The following is a 22677-nucleotide window of genomic DNA, read 5'->3' as shown; positions in this document are numbered from 1 at the left end:
AAGTTTCTAGTTTCTTGCACCTAGTAGATATTCAAGTTATGCTTTTTAATTGATTGGATACTGATCACAGCAACTGTTTCAGACTTATTCCTTTATTTGACATGATATTAACAATAGTAAATATCAGCTATTATCATTATTATTCTTAATGGTATGAACACTGTTATGTGATAGGTATTAAACTAAGAACTTTACATGTACTATAATTTAATCTGTACAATGCCTACTATTAATATTGTCAATTTACAGTGGGAGAAATTAGGCTTAGAGGTTTAATGATTTGCCTGGGGTCTTCCAACTCTGAAGAGGTTAAACCAAGATACAAACTCATGTAGTTTTTATGTGCTACATTATGTTGCCTCCATAATATGTAAAAGTCATAGACGTGGCCAGGAGTGGTGGCTCACGCCTGTAATCCCAGCACTTTGGGAGGCTGAGGCAGGTGGATCATGAGGTCAGGAGATCGAGACCATCCTGGCTAATACGGTGAAACCCCGTCTCTACTAAAAATACAAAAAATTAGCCAGGCGTGGTGGGGGGCGCCTGTAGTCCCAGCTACTCAAGAGGCTGAGGCAGGAGAGTGGCGGGAACCCAGGAGGAGGAGCTTGCAGTGAGCCGAGATAGCGCCACTACACTCCAGCCTGGGTGACAGAGCGAGACTCTGCCTCAAAAAAAAAAAAAAAAAGTCATAGATGCAAAAAAGTCATATTTAATAAGAGGTGGATTATTTATCAACATAATTGAGAACTTTGCCATCATCCCTTCTCCATACTGGAACAGAGAAGACACCAGCACAGCAGGTGATGTGTGGCATGGCCACTCCCTGCACCTTGATGCATTTTTACTTATTTCCTTATTCTTTGTTTTCCCCTCTCATCTGTCTCCTGCATCTTTTCTTGATTGTGTATTTTCTTATGCCTACCTCTTGCTTCTTTTCCCCTCTGTCAATAACTTAAGTTCACTTGTAGTTCTTATAGTCAATGCTAAAAGCCCTTGCTTTTCAACAATTCTATGTATTCATTCAGAGATTTTTATTTTGGCTTTTCATAGATTAAATTAATATTTTGATGTAAAATAAACGTATCTTGTAATTTTATTTCTAGAGAATCATGTCCAGCACCTTCAGTCAGCCTGTGCAAGCTCTCATCAATTTCAGCAAATGTCTAGAGATTTTCAGGCTTGGCTGGATACAAAGAAAGAAGAGCAAAACAAATCTCATCCAATATCTGCCAAACTCGATGTCTTGGAGTCATTAATTAAAGATCATAAAGACTTTAGTAAAACTTTGACTGCTCAGTCTCATATTTATGAAAAAACCATTGCAGAAGGTGAAAATCTGTTATTAAAAACACAAGGGTCTGAGAAGGCAGCCTTACAGTTACAGCTTAATACAATTAAAACCAATTGGGATACATTTAATAAGCAGGTGAAAGAAAGAGAAAACAAGTTAAGAGATTCATTGGAAAAAGCCCTTAAGTATAAAGAGCAAGTAGAGACTCTCCGGCCATGGATAGACAAATGCCAAAACAACCTGGAGGAAATAAAATTTTGCTTGGATCCTGCTGAAGGAGAGAATTCTATTGCCAAGTTAAAGTCTCTGCAGAAGGAAATGGACCAACACTTTGGTATGGTAGAATTACTGAACAACACAGCCAATAGCTTGCTCAGTGTCTGCGAGATAGATAAAGAAGTTGTTACAGATGAGAATAAGTCACTGATCCAGAAGGTGGACATGGTCACTGAACAACTTCACAGTAAGAAATTCTCTCTGGAGAGCATGACTCAGAAGTTTAAAGAATTTCAAGAAGTTTCCAAAGAATCTAAAAGGCAGCTTCAGTGTGCAAAGGAGCAGCTAGATATCCATGATTCCCTGGGATCCCAGGCTTACAGTAACAAATACCTGACCATGTTGCAGACTCAGCAGAAATCACTTCAGGCCTTGAAGCATCAGGTAGATTTGGCTAAAAGACTTGCACAGGACCTTGTGGTAGAGGCCTCAGACTCAAAGGGAACCTCTGATGTTTTATTACAAGCGGAAACCATAGCTCAAGAGCATAGTACACTAAGTCAGCAGGTTGATGAAAAGTGTTCTTTCTTAGAAACCAAGCTTCAGGGCATTGGGCATTTCCAGAATACCATTCGAGAAATGTTTTCTCAGTTTGCAGAGTTTGATGATGAACTGGATAGCATGGCTCCAGTGGGGAGAGATGCAGAAACATTGCAAAAGCAAAAGGAAACTATAAAAGCCTTTCTAAAGAAACTAGAAGCCCTCATAGCAAGCAACGACAATGCCAATAAAACCTGCAAGATGATGTTAGCCACAGAAGAAACATCTCCTGACCTTGTTGGAATCAAAAGGGACTTGGAGGCCTTAAGCAAACAATGCAACAAGTTACTGGACCGAGCCCAAGCCAGAGAAGAGCAGGTTGAAGGGACAATTAAGCGTCTTGAAGAATTTTACAGCAAATTGAAAGAATTTTCTATTCTGCTCCAGAAAGCCGAAGAACATGAAGAGTCACAAGGTCCTGTTGGTATGGAAACGGAGACAATTAATCAGCAGCTTAACGTGTTCAAGGTAGGGAACTCTTCATGTTTACCAAGTGTTTTTATTGTCAATGAAGTTTCTAATTTGTTTAGAAAGGAGATTGCCTATTTCGTAGAACCTTCTAATAATGATTGTCATACAATATTTGAGCCGGAATGAGCATATATGGGGGTAACACCCAGGCAGGTGGGGCAGTTACAAGGTCACTGGGGATTTGGGCCTTTGTGGGATAAGGCCTGAGATAAAATCAGACCAAAGGGTGCTTGGCAAAGTTCCAGGCAAACCAGAAACTGACATCATAGGGTCCATTTCTGGAGTTATTCACAATTGCCATCCGTGGTGACCGTGGCTGTGGTTTGAACTCTATTGCAGATGTTTATCTCCCAGCCTTTTCTTCAATGGTGAATTATCGTCTTTTCTGCCCTTTCTTTTTATAACTATCTTCTCATCCTTCTTAATTTAATTTCTTCCACAGACATTTTTCTTCTAAAAGCTCATATTTTTAAAGGCAATATGGAGTTCCATATTGTAATCTGTTTCATTAAACAAAGATCTTAGGCTCATGCCCCAGAGGATTAGAGGTGAATTTTTTTTATTGCATGATATAACCTCTGCAGTGCCAAGAAATGACTGCCACTCAACAGTGATCAATGACACTTAATGAATAAAACATTTGATAAAAATGGTGGGCCAGTTTCTGTGTCATTGGATTTGGCCTTATTTATGATAGAACAGAAGTCACATCTGTATAGGGGACAAAGATAGGTTTATCCCTGGAAACAAAGGGTCCTAAATAGCAAGCAATTTTCTATATGGGGCTGATATAAACCTTTCGGGTTTCACAGCTCCTGTTATATTTATGAGGTGTGTTTTACTGGCAAAGATATATTGCACCATTAGTGCATAAAGAATAAACTAAGACCAAATAAAAACGGTTTATAAAACCATAAATTATTTTCTTTGAGAAATGAATATGAATCAAATGGACTTCCAAATTCTGTGCAGTTATATTTGATAAACTCTTTCATTTGCTTGTCTTTAATAACATTATTTAGGTGACTGAATCTTGAAAAATACCTTCTTTTTCTTTGTATTGTTATTACTGTTATGATTATTTGCAGTTTATTAAACGCCTTTGAAGCTCAGTTCCTTCAAGGCTCACAAATCTGTGATTCTGTATTTAGTTCTTGATTCTTGAAGGTGAAGGAAACGTCCTTATTGGTGACTTGACCTCCTTCATTGCTCTGTCAAATTTTTGTATTTCCGACTTGCAAAATAAAGATTTCATATGAGAGAATCCTCTATTAGAAAAACATAGTTCTGTGGCAATTGCTGCATCAAAGACTGGGAGAGATCTTGGGAGCAACTCTTCCTTCGTCAGTAAAGTTTGGAATTCTCTCTAGAACCTTGTCAGCACCTTAAAGATTAAATGACAGTAACCAAGCACTGTTTATACTAATGAAATTTAACCACATTAAGTGGTTAAATTGTGAAACATTGTGATTTCTTTCGGTTTCCTGTGCATTTGTTTAGAAAAAAGACCTTCATTTCTCTTTGCTGTTTCTAACTACTTGTAAGACAATGGACAAAGTAATAATAACGGTGCTGCTACTTTGCGGGTATCTCCCGTTTGGTGTTCCCAAGTACAGTGAAAAATGTGGCTGTTCATGTGGAGAAGTGAAAGTAAGAAAAAGCAAGAGATAGGAGGAGCTTTCTCACCATTGCACTGAAAGTGTTTTGCAAACTGAAAATCCCCAAATAAGTAACATTACCATTAATAGCTACAGAGATTGTTTTATTTGATTGTGAAGAAATATAGAGTGATAATTTCTCCTAAAATAAACCATTTAGCATGCTGTGTTTGTTTGCTTTCAGATTATTTGGAAAGAGTTGATTGATTTTATTGAAATTCGGCAATAAAGAACATCATGGCATACTTTCAGTATCTTGAAACCCAGTGACTTGAAAAAAAAGTTTTCAAGTAGACAAATACTCTGCATTTAGTATATTCCAGTGCCATAGGTACAAAAGGACAAGAATATGATTATGGTAGCTCACACAACCACTAATTCCATTTATCTGTGTATGTGTGTGTGTATTCCTTAAAAATAGTAATTACAATAATCAACAAATCAATTTATTATGGGCTTACTATGTGTCAAGCACTATTTTAATTTATCTTTAATCCTGTTAACAGTCATGAGAGGTAGGTGCTATTACTATTCTGCATCTTATTATAAAGAAGCCTAGGCTCAAGGAGGTTAAGTGACTTGTCCAAGGTCACACAGATAGTGTCAGAACCTGATTCTTTTGATGGAAATGATGCACTGCTTTGTGTAAACTTTATTTGTCACCCATGTTTCACATCTGGCATTTTCTCTGGGGAATTTTCTGATCATCTTTGCTGTAGCCTAATTTAGACAGCCTGAATAGCCAGCCATTGTTCATTTTAATCTAAAATACCAAGAACACCCACTTAAGGAACATGTTCTCTAAAACTAGCTGCTATGAGAAATATGAGATGACCATGTAAAGCAGTCTTAGAAATTGATGTTATGTAGGTGCCGTGATATGATAAGGGTGATGATGATGATGATGATGTTGATGGGGGTGATTCCAGTGATCACCACTACTGCTGCTACTGAGATGGAGCCAAACATTTCATTGTTTTAGTGATTCTATCTTTCTTGGTTAAAGTAGTAAATTGACTTGTTTACACATCAGTACTTAATTTAGTTTCTCTTGGGCCTTAGACTTTTGTTAGACATTAGTTTTAACATAATTTTTGGAAAGTTTTTAAAATTTTTTAAATGGAATGATTTGTATTGAGTGAAAAGCTAGTTATAATTCCTGAAAGTGAAACAGAAAAGTAGTGAAGGACTGAGTCTGTCTTACTTATCGACTTTGAAATATAATCTAGTTTGACATTAATCTATCTGGTAGCTTTAGTTTAACCTAATGTTACAGATAAAATCCTATAATAGTTTTTCTTAATACAAAATAAACTGCCTTCTGAGCAGAACTGAGAATAATAGCTATTACCCAGTTACTCAGCAGGGGTGCCTTATATTCACTGGACCCATAATAGAGGATTTAAAGCAGGTTTGATAGACTTCCCTGATTCTGTTTTTCTTTCTATAGTTTAAGAAATAGCTGTTAATCGTTACTTGAGGTTTTCTTGTAAAGACAAGGACAAAATTCATTCATTCATGTTTAAGATACCAATTCAAACATAATACTTAAAGCAAATGCTATTCTAAACCAAATGTCCTAACTCACTCAGTGAAAACTATCCTGAGATTTTGAAAGTAGATTGGTGTTATCTTTTGTGTTAGTTAGCTTGACGTTTTAAAACTATTTTGATTATATATAAGTTCTGTTGTACATAAGTTTTTCTACTTCTAAATACTAGTCATTGGACTAACATGTCTGAAGGGTGAGGTGTTTTCTATACTGTTGGTGAGTTAGAGTACCATTTTCCACTTACACTTATTTATGATTACAGTTAAATTCTATGCACACTGTTATAAATTGGTGGAATGAATAGCAGGGCGATTCTGTTTGTCTCTAGGCAGGAAGAAAGAAACCCCTTTGGTGTTCCCTCTATCCCTACTCCTATCTGAAGACACCTAGCTCAAGATTATCTTCAAATCTAAACCACATTATTAAGTAACATTAATATTAACACATTATTATTTATCAAAGACATATGTAACTGACTATATACAAGGAATGCATCCCAGTAATTCCTATTATGTGATTAACAGCCAATCAGGTCTTCTGATCATTATGAAATAACCATTATCACCATATTGAATGATTTAATTTCAATGGAAATCAAAGAAACTTGATGCTTTAATGAGTCCTAGCTAAATCTGTACCCTCTCCACCTCTATCTAGGCCAAGCTTGTCCCACCCATGGCCCAAGGCCCACCTGTGGCCCAAGATGGCTTTGAATGTGGCCCAACACAAATTCATAAACTTTCTTAAATAACATTATGAGATTTTTTTGCCATTTTTAAAAGCTCATCAGCTGTCATTGCTGTTAGTGTATTTTATGGGTGGCCTAAGACAACTCTTCTTCCAGTGTGGCCCAGGGAAGCCAAAAGGTTGGACACCCCTGATCTAGACCATTGTGAAAAAATGCCTTACCTCAGAACCTGCTTACAGTTTATTTCGGGCCACTCTGTTGCTGCCCCAATTGTAATTCATTTTGTCCCCACGAATGAATACATCTCCACTACAATCTCTCTGAAGATTTCTTTTTATTTTCAAATGGACATCGAATTACATTGAGCAGAGGATTTTTAAGCCAAGTTGAAACCAGAGAGAGACAAAGAGCAGAACATATGCCTAATTATACTGTAATAAATTTTCTCTGTCCAGGTGAAGGCATTGTTTAACCCAGGCATCATTATTTTAATCTTCGGTAAACTAAAATGCCAAGTAGCTTGGGGCTAAGGAAGACAGGCAGTTTGAGCACAAATTCTTATTATGGTGTTTATCAAATGATCTAAAAACAACCTCTGATGTCACCATATTGAAAATCAAACTGTCCAAAAACTGCTTTAATAGTACTTTTAAAGTGTTCATATTGTTACATAGAGGTCAATGACAAATTATTCTCCATTTTTATTAAGAATGGGGAAATTAGATAAAACTGTTGCAGAAGAGGTTTTTGTTAGGGAAAATTCCTTAATAGATTGGATTTTTGTTAATGAAGCTACATTAGCAAAGGGGTTGCATGTTCCCTTCCTCTGGTATTTTTAATGGTGAAAATATTTCCACTATAGACACTGTAACTAGATGCATGGCTTTTATAGGAAGATCACATTATTTAATAAACCCAGAGCAAAGCGGCATTTAACAATTTTAGGAAGAAAGAATACTCCATATGCTGGTCAAGAGAGAAGCCCTACTGAGGCAGAGACCACACCTAGCTATGAAGAGGTGGGGCTGATCTGCTGTGTGGTATTATTAACACCTCATATTCTTATCCACACAAACTAGGCGTAACAGGTGGATACCCTCTTTTTCACGTGATACAAGGAATATACCATACTTCTCGGAAAGGGCTGTCAAAAGGGAGCTTTGCAGCATGTGTTCTCTTTCCAGTTTTGCTGCTAACTAATGCTACGGCCCTTTCTGTCACAGAGCTCCTCTTACGTTTTATTCTTTCCTTTGAGATTGAGGAATTAAAGCTGGTTGTTCTGAAGGCAGTTCCAGCCAGAGATTTTATAATGTAGGATTTTTTGGTAGTTGTTATTTTGTTTTGCTTTTACCTTGATAAACCTATATCACCATTTTAGAGTGATCCAACAAAAGAGCCAAACTGTGGTATCTGCTGTCATTATTATAGGCCCGCCTTCGATCAAAGGAAACCTTCATAATGTATTTTATTAATATGGAAAGTTGCTTAAAGGTGTGTGCAAGAGAGAGACAGAGAAGAATTTGCCTTGTTATGAAATTATACATTGGTTTCTTGAAAAGAACATTTGACTGGTAAATGTTTCTCTAGGTCTCTAATCATTCATTAATAACAATGTGGGATAAGGAAATGCTATGATTTTAAATTAAGTGAAAAGCGTCTGGAGCTGCCCAAGAACTGGATACAACAAGAAAATGTCTGTGCTCACAGATCCTTTTCTCACATATCTCCAGTTGTCTTCATTTCAAGCTTAATTTCTTTTGTCAGTATTTTAATATGAAAAGTATTTCCAGATTTTGTTTGGTTTTTGTTTCTCTGAAGAAAATTGAATAGGGCCATTAACATGTGAGTTGCTTCTGCTTGCTGGATAGCTTTTCTTTAAATGAACTTTTTGACATTTTTTATATATATATATATGTGAAATATGTATATATTTCAATTAATAAGATTTATATATAAAATCATCTTCTGTTACATAGAATTTTTTTTCGCTGTCACCAAAAAACCTCATTGAAGATGTGAGAAAGGCATAGTCTTAGTATTGTAGTAACTTACGGGAAGAAGAGCAAGTGCTCATTAAAGATGTTAACTAAGGTTCACATCAAGATAAACTCCTGTCAAGATCAGTTGGTGAATCTCTTGTTTCTAAATTGGTTTACTTTAGGGTCAGAATATTCTACTTTCTTCTAAATATAAACTATATTCCCATGAAATAAATAGTTATTGCATATTCATATGATGTATATCTTTGGAAATGTTTAGCCATTTATGTGAAGAAATTTAATAGTTTGAAAACTAAAAATATAGTATGCTTTCGGTTTTCATTAGCTAATGGCTTATTTGTTTTAGAAAGAACAATTGTTGCTCTTAATGCCTGTTTGTGTACTTGCAGCACAAAACGCATATCCCTTGTTTGACTTCTAATCCTGATTTCAAGAGCTATCAGGCCAAGAGTTATTCATTGGTAATAGTGCGTTTACTTACGTAGACATTTTTCACTTACTGCACGTTGAACTTAATACCTCCAGTCCTTCAACACTAAAACCTCCATGCTTCAGCTGATAAAATTGCTCTTTTCTATGAGTAAATAATATATAAATAATAATAAATGTGAATGATAAAACTTTTCTATGATGTACATTGTTGCACTTAGTGGAAAGACTTTTCAGGGACTTTCCTTTTAAAAGATTTAATTAAACTTTAGGAATATAAAATGAGAAAATGTTACTGTTTTGCTTATAATTCAATTAGTAGTTGCGTACTTTTCTGAAATCATCTGCTTTAGTAGATAGTTTAGCTGGATTATCTCTAGTAGGCTACATAATGTAAGTAAAGCTACATTTTGAAAATAGCATTATGATTTCTGTATTATGAAATAATAGTGTTGGCTATTTTTCAGGAAAACTTTACTTACCTTATTATGTATTTCTCTCATTATGAAAATGTGAGGGGGCTGGGCACAGTGGCTCATGCCTGTAATCCCAGCACTTTGGGAGACTGAGGCAGGAGGACTGCTTGAGCCCAGGTGTTCAAGACCATCCTGGGCAACAGAGTGAGACCACATCTCCACAAAAAATTTTTAAAATTAGCCAGGTGTAGTGGTGCGCACCTGTACTTGGGAGGCTGAGACAGGAGGATCGCATGAGCCCGAGAGGTCAAGGCTGCAGTGACCTGTGATCGTGCCACTGCATTTCAGCCTGGGCGACAGAGCAAGACCCTGTCTCAGAAAAAAAGAAAATGTGAGGGATCTAGATATCATGATTAATATTTAACATGGTTTAATATATCTTGATTTTATTAACATTAGAGACTATAACATTTATAGTAGCTGTTTAAACCAAATTTTGGGGGAAAAATAAACCAGTCTGGTTCTGCTCTATGTATGAGCTCTTACCTGTCATCCAGGTAAGACTTTGGAATGTGATTTCAAGTAACAAAGATATATGTAAATTATTGTGACAAATTTTAATATAGTAGTACAAATCTTAATGTGAATCAGTATAAAAATCAGTTCAATAAAAAAGGAATTTAGTTATTAAATAAATGGTGTATACTTGAACATAATTAACTAGGGAATATTTTCCCATAGCACTGTTTACTTCTGAACTGTGTCATGGCCATTTTCTCATTCACATTCCCACTCTAGTGTAAGTGGTGTAAGGACAGTGGTGGCTATGTCTTTACAACATCATTTTTCCAGTGCTTACATGTTGTTTGGCAGACAGTGAGCGCTATTTTTTTGAATCATTTAATTTATGAATGAATTATTTGTGCAGTTTTAAAAATGTACCACCCACCTCAAATGTGAGGTTATGTGTTGCTCCTCTTAGCTTTTCATAAGCCTAGAATAATATTGTGCTAATGATTCAGAGTTAGAGTCTAAGGTGAACTGAATTAGAGCCATTCTTTATTATGAAAAGTTCTGTAAGGATCTTAGAGTGTTTAGAGAAAGGCACTCACAGATCTCAAGGAAACTTTATTATTCATATTGCCATGAATAAGTAGTTTTCTAGGCTTACATATCAAGAGAGCTGCAGCTGGGAGTAAGACTCTTGGTCTCTACTATTTCCCAGCCTAGTGCCCAATCCACTGTTCAAGCGTGGTAAGTATGAGACCATTTTTCTTTCTCTTATCAGTGCCTTATTACAGCCTGTGTGCTTGAACACCACAGAATCAGGTGCTTGTTGAAATATTTCACGTCTTGAACATGAAAAATTGGCATTGATATTGTGATGTTGATGGATATTTTTAAATCTCTTTTTCTTTATAGATAGTCATAAAGTTGTGGCCAACTTAATGATGGCCACATACTGAGTTGCATCTAATAATCTAATCATTGTTGAATGGATGAGTTACCGACAGAGTTTTCATTATGAAAAGATTTTTTTAAAAAAGATTCAACTCTTAGGTTTATAGAATGAATATTGAGATAATGTTTTCTCATTAAAGGCACAAAAGTTTCCTCCCACATCTTTTCTGTAAAATTAACAAAGAAAGTATAAAGTTGTTTTTACTAGAACTGCCTTCTTCATTTGGAGTGAGCACAGTTTTGTTCATGTTCAAATGATTATTCTGTGAGATTGAAGAAAGACCACTTCATTTGTAACTCTGATACTCTGACGATGTTTCTTATTTTGTAAAATAGAGAACGTTTAGATTTTGATTTAAATAAAACTATTAAATTTCCTACAAAGACTAAGAGTTGGCTTGCTGAATTTATTTTCAAACAGTATTTTTAAAAGGTGTTCAGTAGGTAAAAATCTGTGGAGGTGATTTTGTTTATTAAATATCTGGAGTCAGTGGCCACTCTTGGGCCTTGTGTTAACCTCAAGAGTACTGTACGGTTATTAGTAACTACTAATATTCATGTCAACAGTGCTGAGAGCCCCTCACTGGTAGGAATACTTTACTCTGGAGAACAGTTAGATTTGAACTTGGGCTTCAAAAGGGAACTGCAAAACACTCTCGACTTCGAAGTGATCTGCACTTTGCATCGCAGATACTGCTGAAGCATCAGATTCCTCAGTGTAAAAGTGTGGTTTCCACTGAAGGATAGGGACCTAGGTAGCCCCCCTTTTCCCATTTAGTATTCAAGTAAGTGCGGTCTCCGGACCTTCACAAAATAATTTCTTCGCGGATCTCCCGGTGCCAGGTTCTGCCTCCGCAAGCCCTACGGATCCCGTCCCAGTTTGAAGTAGTTGGCGGGGTTTCCGCGGTCTTTGAACCTGAGCTGCCCCTCTCCCCCGTGGCCGGACTCGGCCTGCTTTGCGCTGATGTCACCGCAAGCTGTTACATTGCAGCCTCTCGGCTTCGAGGTACCTCCCACTGAAACCGCTCGCCGACTCCCGGGAAGAAGCGAAGAGCCAGAAGAAAGATGACTGCGAAGTTAAGTCACGGGAGGGCGTAGCACCGAAGTGGTAGAGAGCTGCGGCTCCGGAACGCCCGGCAGGCCCAGGGACGCAGCAGATGGTGCCTGGAGAGAGAGGGCGTTGCTGCAAGCGCCCTGGCCGGAGAGGATGCCTGCCCGGCGCCGTGCTGCCCTGAGGAGCCGCGGACAGCGCCGGAGCTCCCTGCCGGAGTTCTCTTTCTGCTGTCTCCACTGCCACCGTCTCTCTCTAGCCCCAGCTGAAATGAAGGCCACACCGCGGCCACAGAACTTGGTTCAGTTTCAAAGGCTAATGTAGTCCCTGGGTTTTCTGCTGAATGTGAATTACGCTGCCTGTGCCTTAGAGGAAGCCGCGGAGCTCTTCGTTGCTGCAATTGCCTCAGGTGGAATAAGCCTTCCTAAGGAGGACCAGATAAGATTCTTTGGAAATGGCTTTTTTTTTTTTTTTTTAAGAAGCTTAGTACACCATGCTTTCTGTTTACTTTAAACGGTTGCTGGATTGTACTGCCCTGGGTGTCTAAAAGTCTGGTGTTTTTTCTTTCTTCCTTTGAGTAGTTCTGAATAGCATTGAAGAAGCTTAAAACAGGAAGAAAACCTGCCTTTTCAATCAAGTTTATTTATAGCTACTCCCCCCTCCAAAAAAAAAAGTAAAAGAAAAATGTAACTTTCTCATAACGTTAGACTTAACTTATTTTTCTCTGAAGATTTGTTCTGTGCCTTGATGTGAACAATACCAGGTCCCTGTGTTTGTCTTTTAAATTTCTGGAGCATGGTTTATTTACTAGAATGGTAGAGTTCTGCAAGCCATCTTTAAGTGGATTACAGTTAACCAGAGCTCTGCCGAAATTAACATTCAGGCTGTTAAAATGCTTGCTCATTTGGAAATTTTAATCTGGAAATATCAGACTAAAAAGGGAAATGGACTGACAATGGAATGTTCTGAGTGTTTGAGCCACTGTTAAGTGTGTGTTTGTTTATTTTCTGTGTTTTGGAGTATGTGAACAGGAACTCTGGGAGCTGGGAAAGGTGGACAAAGGAGATTTTTGTTCTCTGTTATTGATGCACTTTATTGTTTAGAATCATCCTAAAATCAACCAGGTAAAAGGATAAGTTGCATTTATACTGATGCACTGCTGATGACCTTAAACACCTCATGTATTATGACATATGTTATTTGAGCGTGTGTCTTTATGGTGAAGACACCCCATAGCTCTGTTCAGAAGTATACTTTCTTGAAAGATGCTTTATCTTATTTCTTATCTGTGTCAAGAGCTGCAATATTTGTTTTAACTATCTGCAAAATGGGGAAGCCACTCAGCAGACCAGACTGTTTACGTCAGAATCCCCCATGTGTAGGGAAGGGTGAAGAAGAGGAGGACCTAAATATCGAAGACTGTTATGTCCCACAGCGGTCAATCTATGATACTGTTAGACTAAATGAACAGATAGACTCTGGTTCAAAAGGTAGTCTATCTTCCAGGCATTTTACAGATCGAACTTTACCCTACAGTCACAGAACACTGGAGGTTAGTTCTTTATGCTCTAATGGTGCCCTTACTTCTTCCAGTGTATTTGAGCTGAGAGGTCGGGAAGCTAACAAACTAGATGAAAAGATGATCTTTGATGCACTCAAACTAAATAGTGATATCATTCGAACCACAGGATTACCTAAAGCCAAATCTCATGCAGAAAAGAAAGAGCATAGACGGTCATGGCGAATGTTTGTCCCGGCCAATTTTATGGATTATGCAAACAAAAGTGAAAGCTCTTTTGTTGAACCTACTGATATGTCAGATGCTGTTACCAAGGCCAGCAAGTGCAGATGGGGTACTAATTCTCTCACTTCGGAGGAGGATGACTCTGGTTTATGTAGCCCTCCAGCAGAGAGGGAAGAAAAACAGGGCATTTTAACTGGAGACCAGTCACGAATTAAAAGTTTGTCTTCTGCTGAAGATATTCTTGTAACAGACCAATACAGACCATTGTTTTCTGTTAATTCCATTAGCGAACAGAAAATCCCACTGCTTTCATGTCAAAGTGCCCACCCTGATGAAAATTTCAAAATGATTTTTCATGATGTTTCTCCACTAGAGGAAGCAAAACGTGTAAATGATCAAAGGGAAATCCACGATGAAAATTGTTGGCTGCAGAATAATTTGAAAGAGAGCCCTGTGAAGTGTGACCCATTAATTATGCCAAGAAATAGAGAAAATGAGCATATTTTTAACCTTGGAGAAGAGAACAAAACATACGGACCTGGAGAATCCCAAATCACAGCACAAAGTAGGGAACTCTTGAAGGATTCCCCTCAAGATTTAGATCTCTCTCACACAGATCTAGGGGAGAGTGATGTCGATTGTGGTAGCACCAGCTTAGTAGAAAATGTGACACTTTTGACACAGTATGATTCAGGAGAATGCAACATTGTATCTAAAGAGGAAGTGGAGGCTCCTCTTTCTGCCCAGGAGAGCGAAATGCTCTATAGGAAGTACTCCCTGAAATTCATATCAGCAAGAAAGAAAGCAGCACCCAGAAAAACAGGGGCCCAGGCAGGAATATTGGACACAGTCTGCAATGGCTTTCAGTTGGTTCAGGTAATTCATGGAAATATGAAACTCTGCAGTGTCAAAAGTTTGTGGTTCTGGTAAAAGTTTGTGGTTCTGTTTCAGAGTGGTCACTAGTGTTTCTAATAATAATCAAATCCACACTTTTGTTTTGGGGGTTTGACTAGCACCCTGCAAGATGCCACATATTGATAAATGGATAATTATAACAAATTAATAGGGACTGTTTTGGAGAAGAATTGTTATTCCCAGCTGTTCAGGGTCCTGTTATTGATTGTACAGATGGTGGCCATTCCCCTTCATTTAGAAGGCCTCCACTGTGAATATATGTTAATGTTAGGCTTTTACACAAATTGTGGTAAAGACATTGCCATTTAAGGGCCATTATATTGGATTTATTAAGCTTGAACAGGCTTAGTCATGAAGGTACAAACAGTATTATATTGTTATGGCCTGCAAAGTACTCTATCCACATTAAGGACTTTTTAAAATATGTTGAATATCTCAGGAGCTCTGCCTATGAGAGTAGAGTTATTATGCTGTACTTTGCAGGCATTATAGCTCCCAACTTTTTGTGAGTGGTGAATGAAGTAAGAAAGTAAAGGGTGCAGCCTTGTAATAAGTAGAGGTTGCTTGTCAAGCCTGTAATTTTTTTCTTCCCACTCAGATTGAAGTTCAGCTATTTTGGTACTTTTACTAAACTCTTCTGGTAAACTTTGCCTCAGAGGTAATTTTATTTTATTTTAAACTTCTCTTCATGCTTGTGTGCTGTGGGTTAGATTAGGGGGAAAGGCTCTCTTCATAGGTATTTTGTTAACATTGAGAGATAAGGAACTTAGACAATATCAGAACAATTCCTCTTCTCAGTCTGTGAAATAATTGTTGTTGTTAGTTATGCCGTTTTCTTAGACATGCAGTAAATGTCATGCTAATTTAAAAGCTTAGCAAATTAATTTTTTTCTGTAAAGGATATTTCAGTTTATTTGTAGAAAACAATTAAATCTTAGGGGAGTATATACTCTTTAGTAGTTATCTTTTTAAATCCTTAGTATATTTTTGGGGGCACCTTAGAAAATTATCAGATTTACCTAGATCTGCTCTGATATATACCCCTGAAATTAATTTAAAACCAAGATCAGAGGTTAAGACAATTTAATAGAACATTATTGTTATGCTTTTGTCCTGAAAACTATATAAGAGGGAAAATAAAACGTTTCCTTGAATGCTTATTTACAAGTTCCTGGAATTTAAAAGGTAGCAGTTTTTGTACACCCCCACCCTCCGCCCCCACTTTTTGGTAAGTAGTAAAACATATCCAAAGCTATTAGTCCTAGAAGTTATAACTTAGAAAGTGGTATAGAAATGAAATTGAATTATAATGCCAAATTCTGTCTTTAACACTTTGTTGCCAAGTTTCTGTTTACATATTTGATAAATTTTACCTTTTTGCAAAATTATGGAGACTTCCTAAGTTTTTCCTCAATAATTTGGGCGAATCTTATAATTTATTTGATTATGTGTAATTGATTTTTAAATATTTATTATTGTTATATATAAACTGCCAGTATGGAAATTGTCTATATTTTCTGTGGAAAAGGCAGTTTAAGTTTTTAGCTAGGAGGAGATTTTAGAGAAAATGATCATTAATTTGTTTGCTGTTCTCTAATTTACTCATATAGAGTAACACAGGAGTATCCTGTATGCTAGGCCTTAGACCAGAGTCTGGAGGATTTGTCTCCTGTAGCCTCTACATCTTTCAAAGTTGTTTTTCAGACTGCGTCTGTATTTTTTTCCATAAGTGCTATTTTAATATGTGCCTTTATTATGTTTGCATGTATTCTGATTAACTGTCCAATCATTGGTATATTTATATAGTGCCCTTCAGGATAATGACTCAGAATCTCAAACTATGTTTTACCTTAATATCTATGTGAAACTTTCCTTCCTTAGTTCCAATAATTTATTTTCCTCATGGCATCCTCCAAGCCCTATATTAAAAACATATTATCTATGAAAGAGTTGGCTCATACCTGTAATCCCAACACTTTGCAAGGCTGAGGTGAGAAGGTTGCTTGAGCCCAGGAGTTTGAGACCAGCCTGGACAACATAATGGGACCCTGTCTCTACCAAAAAAAAAAGTATTTCTTTTAATTAGCTGGGCATGGTGACATGCACCTGGGGTCCCAGCTACTGGGGAGGCAAAGGTGGGAAGATGGCTTGAGGCTAGGAGACAGAGGTTGCAGTGAGCCATGATTGCGCTACTGCCCTCCAGCACGGGTGACAGAGTGAGGCCCTGTCTCAAAAAAAAAAAAAATCATAATATTGATGTATCTACTCCCAGTATTATCTGTTAAGGGGTTGATGTCATCCACCTAAGACAAATATAAATTTCTGTACTGGTATTAATTTGGCAAATAAATATTGGCACATAGTACATGCTAGGTACCATGGTAGGCCCAGGTCATAGAACTACTGTAAGGAAAACAGAAATTTCTGCTTTCATGGCACTTGTATTTTAATCTAGCACATTAAATCCTTTGCCAGTCACAGGCAACTGGGGAACTGTAAGTTGGATGGGATAGACAGTAAGGGAGAGATTGCTAGGAATCCACTGTCAGTGCAGGTATGGGCGACAGTGACTACAGGGTAACCAGAGTTGCTGTGCTAGTAAGGTATGTGATCAGATCCATGGGGTGAGGTCATTGTATTTCTTGAGAGTCCATTGGCATCTTTGTAGACATTGAGGAGGCTATCTGTGTAGGGATCCATACTATTGCAGCACATGCCTATGTATTTTTCATTTTCCTATCTCTGTATTTTGGCCCTCCTGCCAAGCCATGTTTTGGCCACTTGGCTCACCTCATCCTGTCCCTGATTTTCCATTTCCAATGTGAGTCTCAAGCTTCAGTTGCCAGCTAGCAGCAGCCATTCTTAGGAGAGCCTATTAGGATTGCCTTGCCCACGAAGGCTCATTTTGTACTTATTTTATGTTTTTGCTCTTTAGCATTTTCTGTAAATCTGTTGTTACAGTTAAACTGGGACAATAGAAACATTCTCATCCTATGATAATGAAGCAATAAAGAGAGGAGACATGTACTGTCTTCTTGGTTTTATAAGTAACTTGATTAAGTGTACTCAGAATATCATTCTTTAGTATTCTCAAATGTTTTTGATGTGCTACTAATTTATATTTAGTTTCTTTCTGTTCTTCAGAAGGTAGCTATGACCTATGGCTAGACAATAAAAATTATCTTTACCTCTGTAATAATTGATGGTTTCCACAACCTGATGCCTAAAGAAAAGCTTATTATATATTTGGCTGTTGATAGGTAATATAACTCATGTAATTATTACTCTTTTAATGGCAGGTATTCCAGAAGGAAGAGATTGAACCCTTGCAAGGTAAACAGCAAGATGTAAACTGGTTAGGTCAAGGCCTTATTCAGAGTGCTGCCAAAAGCACTAGCACTCAGGGCTTGGAGCATGACCTGGATGATGTCAATGCACGGTGGAAGACTCTCAATAAGAAGGTAATTTTCTCACCCCCTTCATTGCTATTTTTGCTGATTATTATTCATGGGCATTTGTGGTGACCATGAATCATATCTGTGGTAGCCAAACTTTTCTAAATATGTCTACTGTTTTATATTACTGTAAACTGGATGGCTCAAACTCAGATGCCTACTGGAGCTAGGTAGGGAATCTAAATGAAAGGAAGCAAACGGGGTAAGACAGAGCCTCTTCCTGCTGTTATCTCGCCTTTGATCAAGACAGGGTCACAGATACAACAGTGCAGGTATGATGGGCACATGCATCTGTAAGGGTACAGGTCACTGCTTAGTTCCAGAAGATCATTGACATGTAGGGACGTAGGCCCGCTGTTGCCAGATATTCTGTTTACTTTCAAAATAACCTGGAAATCTCACTTTCTATGTGAAACCTTCCTATTTTCAAATATTAGCAACTAATTTCACACTGTGCAAACAAAGTTATGTCTTTATGTCATTCCTGGACTAAGTCCTGCCACCCTCACTATAGACCATCAACCCTCAATTACTTGTAAGATGTAGATCCAACCTTTTTCTAAATTCCCATGAGAGAAAACACTAGAAATAATGCTCTGATATCTTAGGGAGATAACGCTGACATACAATGGCAGGCGGCTCTTACGAGACATAAATTATCAGAAAATTATTATGGGATGGCAGTGCATATCTGGTTGTGGCAGTGGTGGTTACTTTCCATTGACATGTAATGGAATTGTTGTTTTCTTTCCATTGACATCTTAAGCAGGTGCCAGGTCTTGAAACTATATTATTCATTCTTTAAAGTCTGATACATATTTGTAGTGTACCTTAAACACGGTTGGAATGCTGTATCAGGTGTAAATATAATCCATAGCACTTACAATATCTTGCCAGCTAGTTTATTCAGTCCAAAAGGAAAATATCTGTGAGACAAGCAATAAGATATCTCTATGTAGGACACAGAGACTCCATTTACTGGAAGACAAAGGGCCTGGTTTGTTGAAAAAAGACTCCAGAGCTTGGAGCTAGCAGAACCTAATTGGATACTTTTGTTATTCTTGCCTAGCAAAATATAATTCTGATTCTCTCTGCTATAATAGTTCCATTTATTCTTAGTCTTTAAAAATCATTATCTCTGATATTTATCAGAAGGAAATAAAATGCAATATTGATAAAAATGACTAATGTGTTGTTTCTTATGATAACTCTAAAATATTTGAATCATTCATTGCTAATCATAAACGTATTAGACAATCTAAAAATCTCCAAGATTGAGTGCTCTGCGTTGACTGTTTGTGATGGTAACCTTATTTTCATGCCTACTTGCTTAAAGTTTGTCTCCTTTTCACTCCTATCCTGCCCACTATCGATACTTTGGGTAAATTTTAAGTGAAAAGGAAAAGAAAATTTGTGACCACATGGGAAAATAAACATGTAAAGTACTGATCTGTGCTCAGATTGCATTATTTTGTGAAACAAATAAATAAGTAGAAACAATTGGCACTTTGCAGGTGGCTCAGCGAGCAGCCCAGCTACAGGAGGCCTTGCTGCACTGTGGGAGATTCCAGGATGCCCTGGAGTCCCTGCTCAGCTGGATGGTGGACACTGAGGAGCTTGTAGCCAATCAGAAGCCCCCGTCGGCTGAGTTCAAAGTGGTAAAGGCCCAGATACAAGAACAAAAGGTAAGTTAGTCATGCTTTTGTATTGTGTTTCATATTAAATCTTAATAACAAGAGAAAAAGTGCACCTTGTGACTCTTTTAATTAATAGGATAACCTAGTTAACCGGTTAGTGCTCTGTAGACATTATTTTGTTAGTCATTCGAGAAATATTTATTGAACATCTACCATGGGCCAGGTCTTGTTCCAGATGCTGGGAATATATCCTTGAATAAAAAAGATGAAAATTTCTCATTGAGTTCAAAGCCAAGTGGGTAGAGTGTGGCAGGATTGAGAGACAATAAGTAAAGTAAATAAATGAATGGTGATAAGTTAGCAAGTGATGAATAAAGCAGGGATCGGGGAGAGGCATCAGGAAGTAATACAGCAAAGACGATGGACCCAAAGTGCTGGAATGGAGGGAGGAGGTGTGTGTAATTTTAAATAGGATCATGAAGGAAGGTCATTGACAAGATGGCATTTGTATGGAAATATCATTGTTCCCTTATATATTAGGTTGATCCCTATGAAATTGTCTTTTTATATATTAAATATTGACAGTTTCTTTTGGTTCAACCTATTACTAAAGAGACAAATATTTGATTCGTATATGCTGAGGAATGTGCCATTGTGTCTTTTGACACTACTAAAATGGGGCCAGTTTGGGAAAATAGGGTCTTCAGAGGGTTGATACGTACCTGAGACTGACCACATGATAGTTTTTGTGCCCCTGATGGCAATGGTCAGGTATGAAGTATTTAATACCACTTTGAGTAGTAATCAGCCAGCCATGACTTGAGATGACATGTGGGAAGGATCCTAGAGCATGGTGTACTGTTAAGGTTTCTCCCCTCTGGAACTTTAAAAAGAAGGGAGTGGATTATGTTAATTACTTTATTTTAAAACTCAAAGAAATTTTTAAAAATTTTACATTAATTTTTTTTAATTTATAAAAAAGATACATTTTAAATTTCTCTTTCTGTGCCTGGCTTATTTCACTTAGCATGGCTAATAATAATGTACTGTATATTTCAAAGTTGCTAAAAGAATAGATTTTAAAGTTCCTCACCACAAAAAAATGATGAGTAGGTGAGGTGATGGATATGTCAATCAGATTGATTTAATCATTCCACAGTGTATACATATATCAAAGCATTGAATTGTACCCCATAAATTCAATTATTATTCATCAATTATGGAAAAAAACAAAAAATTCCACATTTACCCTCAATTTTTTTTTGTATTTAAGACTTACTGCTTACTTTAATTTCTACATTTAATACTATCTCCCTAGAAGTTTTTGAAAACTTCAGCATATTGGGAAATTATACCAATTAGAAATAGGTTTAGAGGTAAGGATTAAGGACACATAACTGGAAACACATTGCATTTGTGCGATTTTTGCATAATACAGCGTCTACCATTCACAATTTAAATGGTAACTCCCAGAGTCATGATGCTTAGCCAACAAAACCTATTAATTGATTTTGCTTTTTTAATTGCTAGAAGCTTTATTATTAAAATGTATCAAAGTAATTAGTTCTCCTTGCTGCCAAAGCACCTGTTGTACTTTGATTATATCATGACTTTAGTATATAAAAACCTGTGCCAACACAGTTTGTATGTCTTACCCTTCTCTTTAAACAAGTTCCTCTTACCTTCTGCCTTGGTGGTCCTGATCTCAAAATACTCTTTTAGCTTTTTACTTCTAGGTAACTGTCAAATCTTTAATCCTTAATTATCAGTCAGGATCATTAAGGAAGCAGTGAAGCATAGTGTTTTATACACGTACGCCTTCCTCATTGCTGGTAGCACAGTGCCTGTGCACAGCAGTTGCTCATGAGCCATTTGTTTGATTAGATTAGAGCAAGGTAAAAGGCTTCTTACAGCAAATATTTCATTTCAGGTGCTTTGAAATGTTTAATTAGAATCAAATTGAATTTTGTTTCTGGTGCTAAATCCTGAAATATTAGTCTTATTTAGCCAGCTTTGGAGATTTCTGACGTCTTCTGCCCTCTCTTCCTATTGTCAATGATGTGTAAAAGCTGTTTTAGTTTGCAGCCTCACACAGATTTTAGGAGCCAGTTCCACCTAGTAAAAGGAGCCAAGAGCCTCTCGTTTTAGCCTTGTTAACTTGTGAACTTGGGCTGAGTCTTAACTTCCTTGTCTATAATGGATTGTTTAACGTGGGAAAGGGTTTTGAAAACAGTAATGATTTATAGGAACCTTTTGTATCTTGACAGGGCAGATAGTTGTTGAATGTTTAAGGCATTCTTATTTCATTACAATAATGGAGATTTTGCACTTTTTTCATGATTCATTGGGGTTATCCTAAGCGGCACCTTCTACTGTATTATTCTATATTAAAAAATTAATAATGAGTTTAGTGGCCTTACCAATATTAGTTTTGTCTACTATGAAAAGCCCCTGCCACAGTGTCTGACCCAATAGTAATAAATCATTAAACAAATGAGTTACCTTTAAAATCCCGCTTTTCAGATCCTTTCATATGTGCATACATACAAAATACATTTTTGTCATATTTCAAATGTACTTAGAATACATTTTACTTTATATTCATACAATTATTCCCTTGCTTTTTTATATTTAATGTTTTGTCTCAAGCTTCTCCAGAGATTGTTGGATGACCGAAAATCTACGGTGGAGGTAATCAAACGAGAAGGAGAAAAAATTGCTACAACAGCAGAGCCCGCAGATAAAGTGAAGATTTTGAAACAGCTCAGTCTCTTGGATAGTAGATGGGAGGCATTGCTTAATAAAGCTGAAACAAGGTAACTTATATACTTCCAGTTCTTTTGAAAGAGTAGCAGTGGCCTCTGTCTACAAAACTGACATTTTGTATTTTGGTAATACTTTTCTTCAAATCATGATTTTCCTGTGTTTATCATGTATGTGAACAGAGATAGCAAAGATCGTAGTGCCTCTTTCCTCATTCCTCTAATGCTAATGGCTTGTCACCGCTATATCCCAACTTTTAAAGAAAAGCATTTCCCTTGGGGGTGATTACTTTATTTGTTTATTACATAGTTACTGCCTGCTTACCATGCA

At 37.1% G+C, this 22677-nt stretch overlaps 2 protein-coding genes across 27 annotated transcripts in view; both read left to right on the top strand.

Annotated features, from left to right (window-relative positions):
- Window positions 1–22677, top strand: part of DST (dystonin) — a 499064-nt gene that overhangs the window by 402945 nt on the left and 73442 nt on the right. For all 26 annotated transcript variants that reach the window (XM_055263445.2, XM_063632850.1, XM_055263432.2 and 23 more), the window contains 4 exons: window positions 1104–2575; window positions 17792–17953; window positions 19462–19632; window positions 22234–22400. In XM_055263445.2, the coding sequence (XP_055119420.2) occupies window positions 1104–2575; window positions 17792–17953; window positions 19462–19632; window positions 22234–22400 (1972 nt within the window). The remainder of the gene's footprint in view (window positions 1–1103; window positions 2576–17791; window positions 17954–19461; window positions 19633–22233; window positions 22401–22677) is intronic.
- LOC134735745 (uncharacterized) lies at window positions 4381–17783 on the top strand. Its single transcript, XM_063632853.1, has one exon. The coding sequence runs from the start codon at window positions 13050–13052 to the stop codon at window positions 14505–14507; it is 1458 nt and encodes a 485-aa protein (XP_063488923.1). The 5' UTR covers window positions 4381–13049; the 3' UTR covers window positions 14508–17783.

This window comes from Symphalangus syndactylus, chromosome 23, assembly GCF_028878055.3.
Source record: "Symphalangus syndactylus isolate Jambi chromosome 23, NHGRI_mSymSyn1-v2.1_pri, whole genome shotgun sequence".
Lineage (NCBI taxonomy): Eukaryota > Metazoa > Chordata > Mammalia > Primates > Hylobatidae > Symphalangus > Symphalangus syndactylus.
This window is presented reverse-complemented; position numbering and strand designations above follow the sequence as displayed.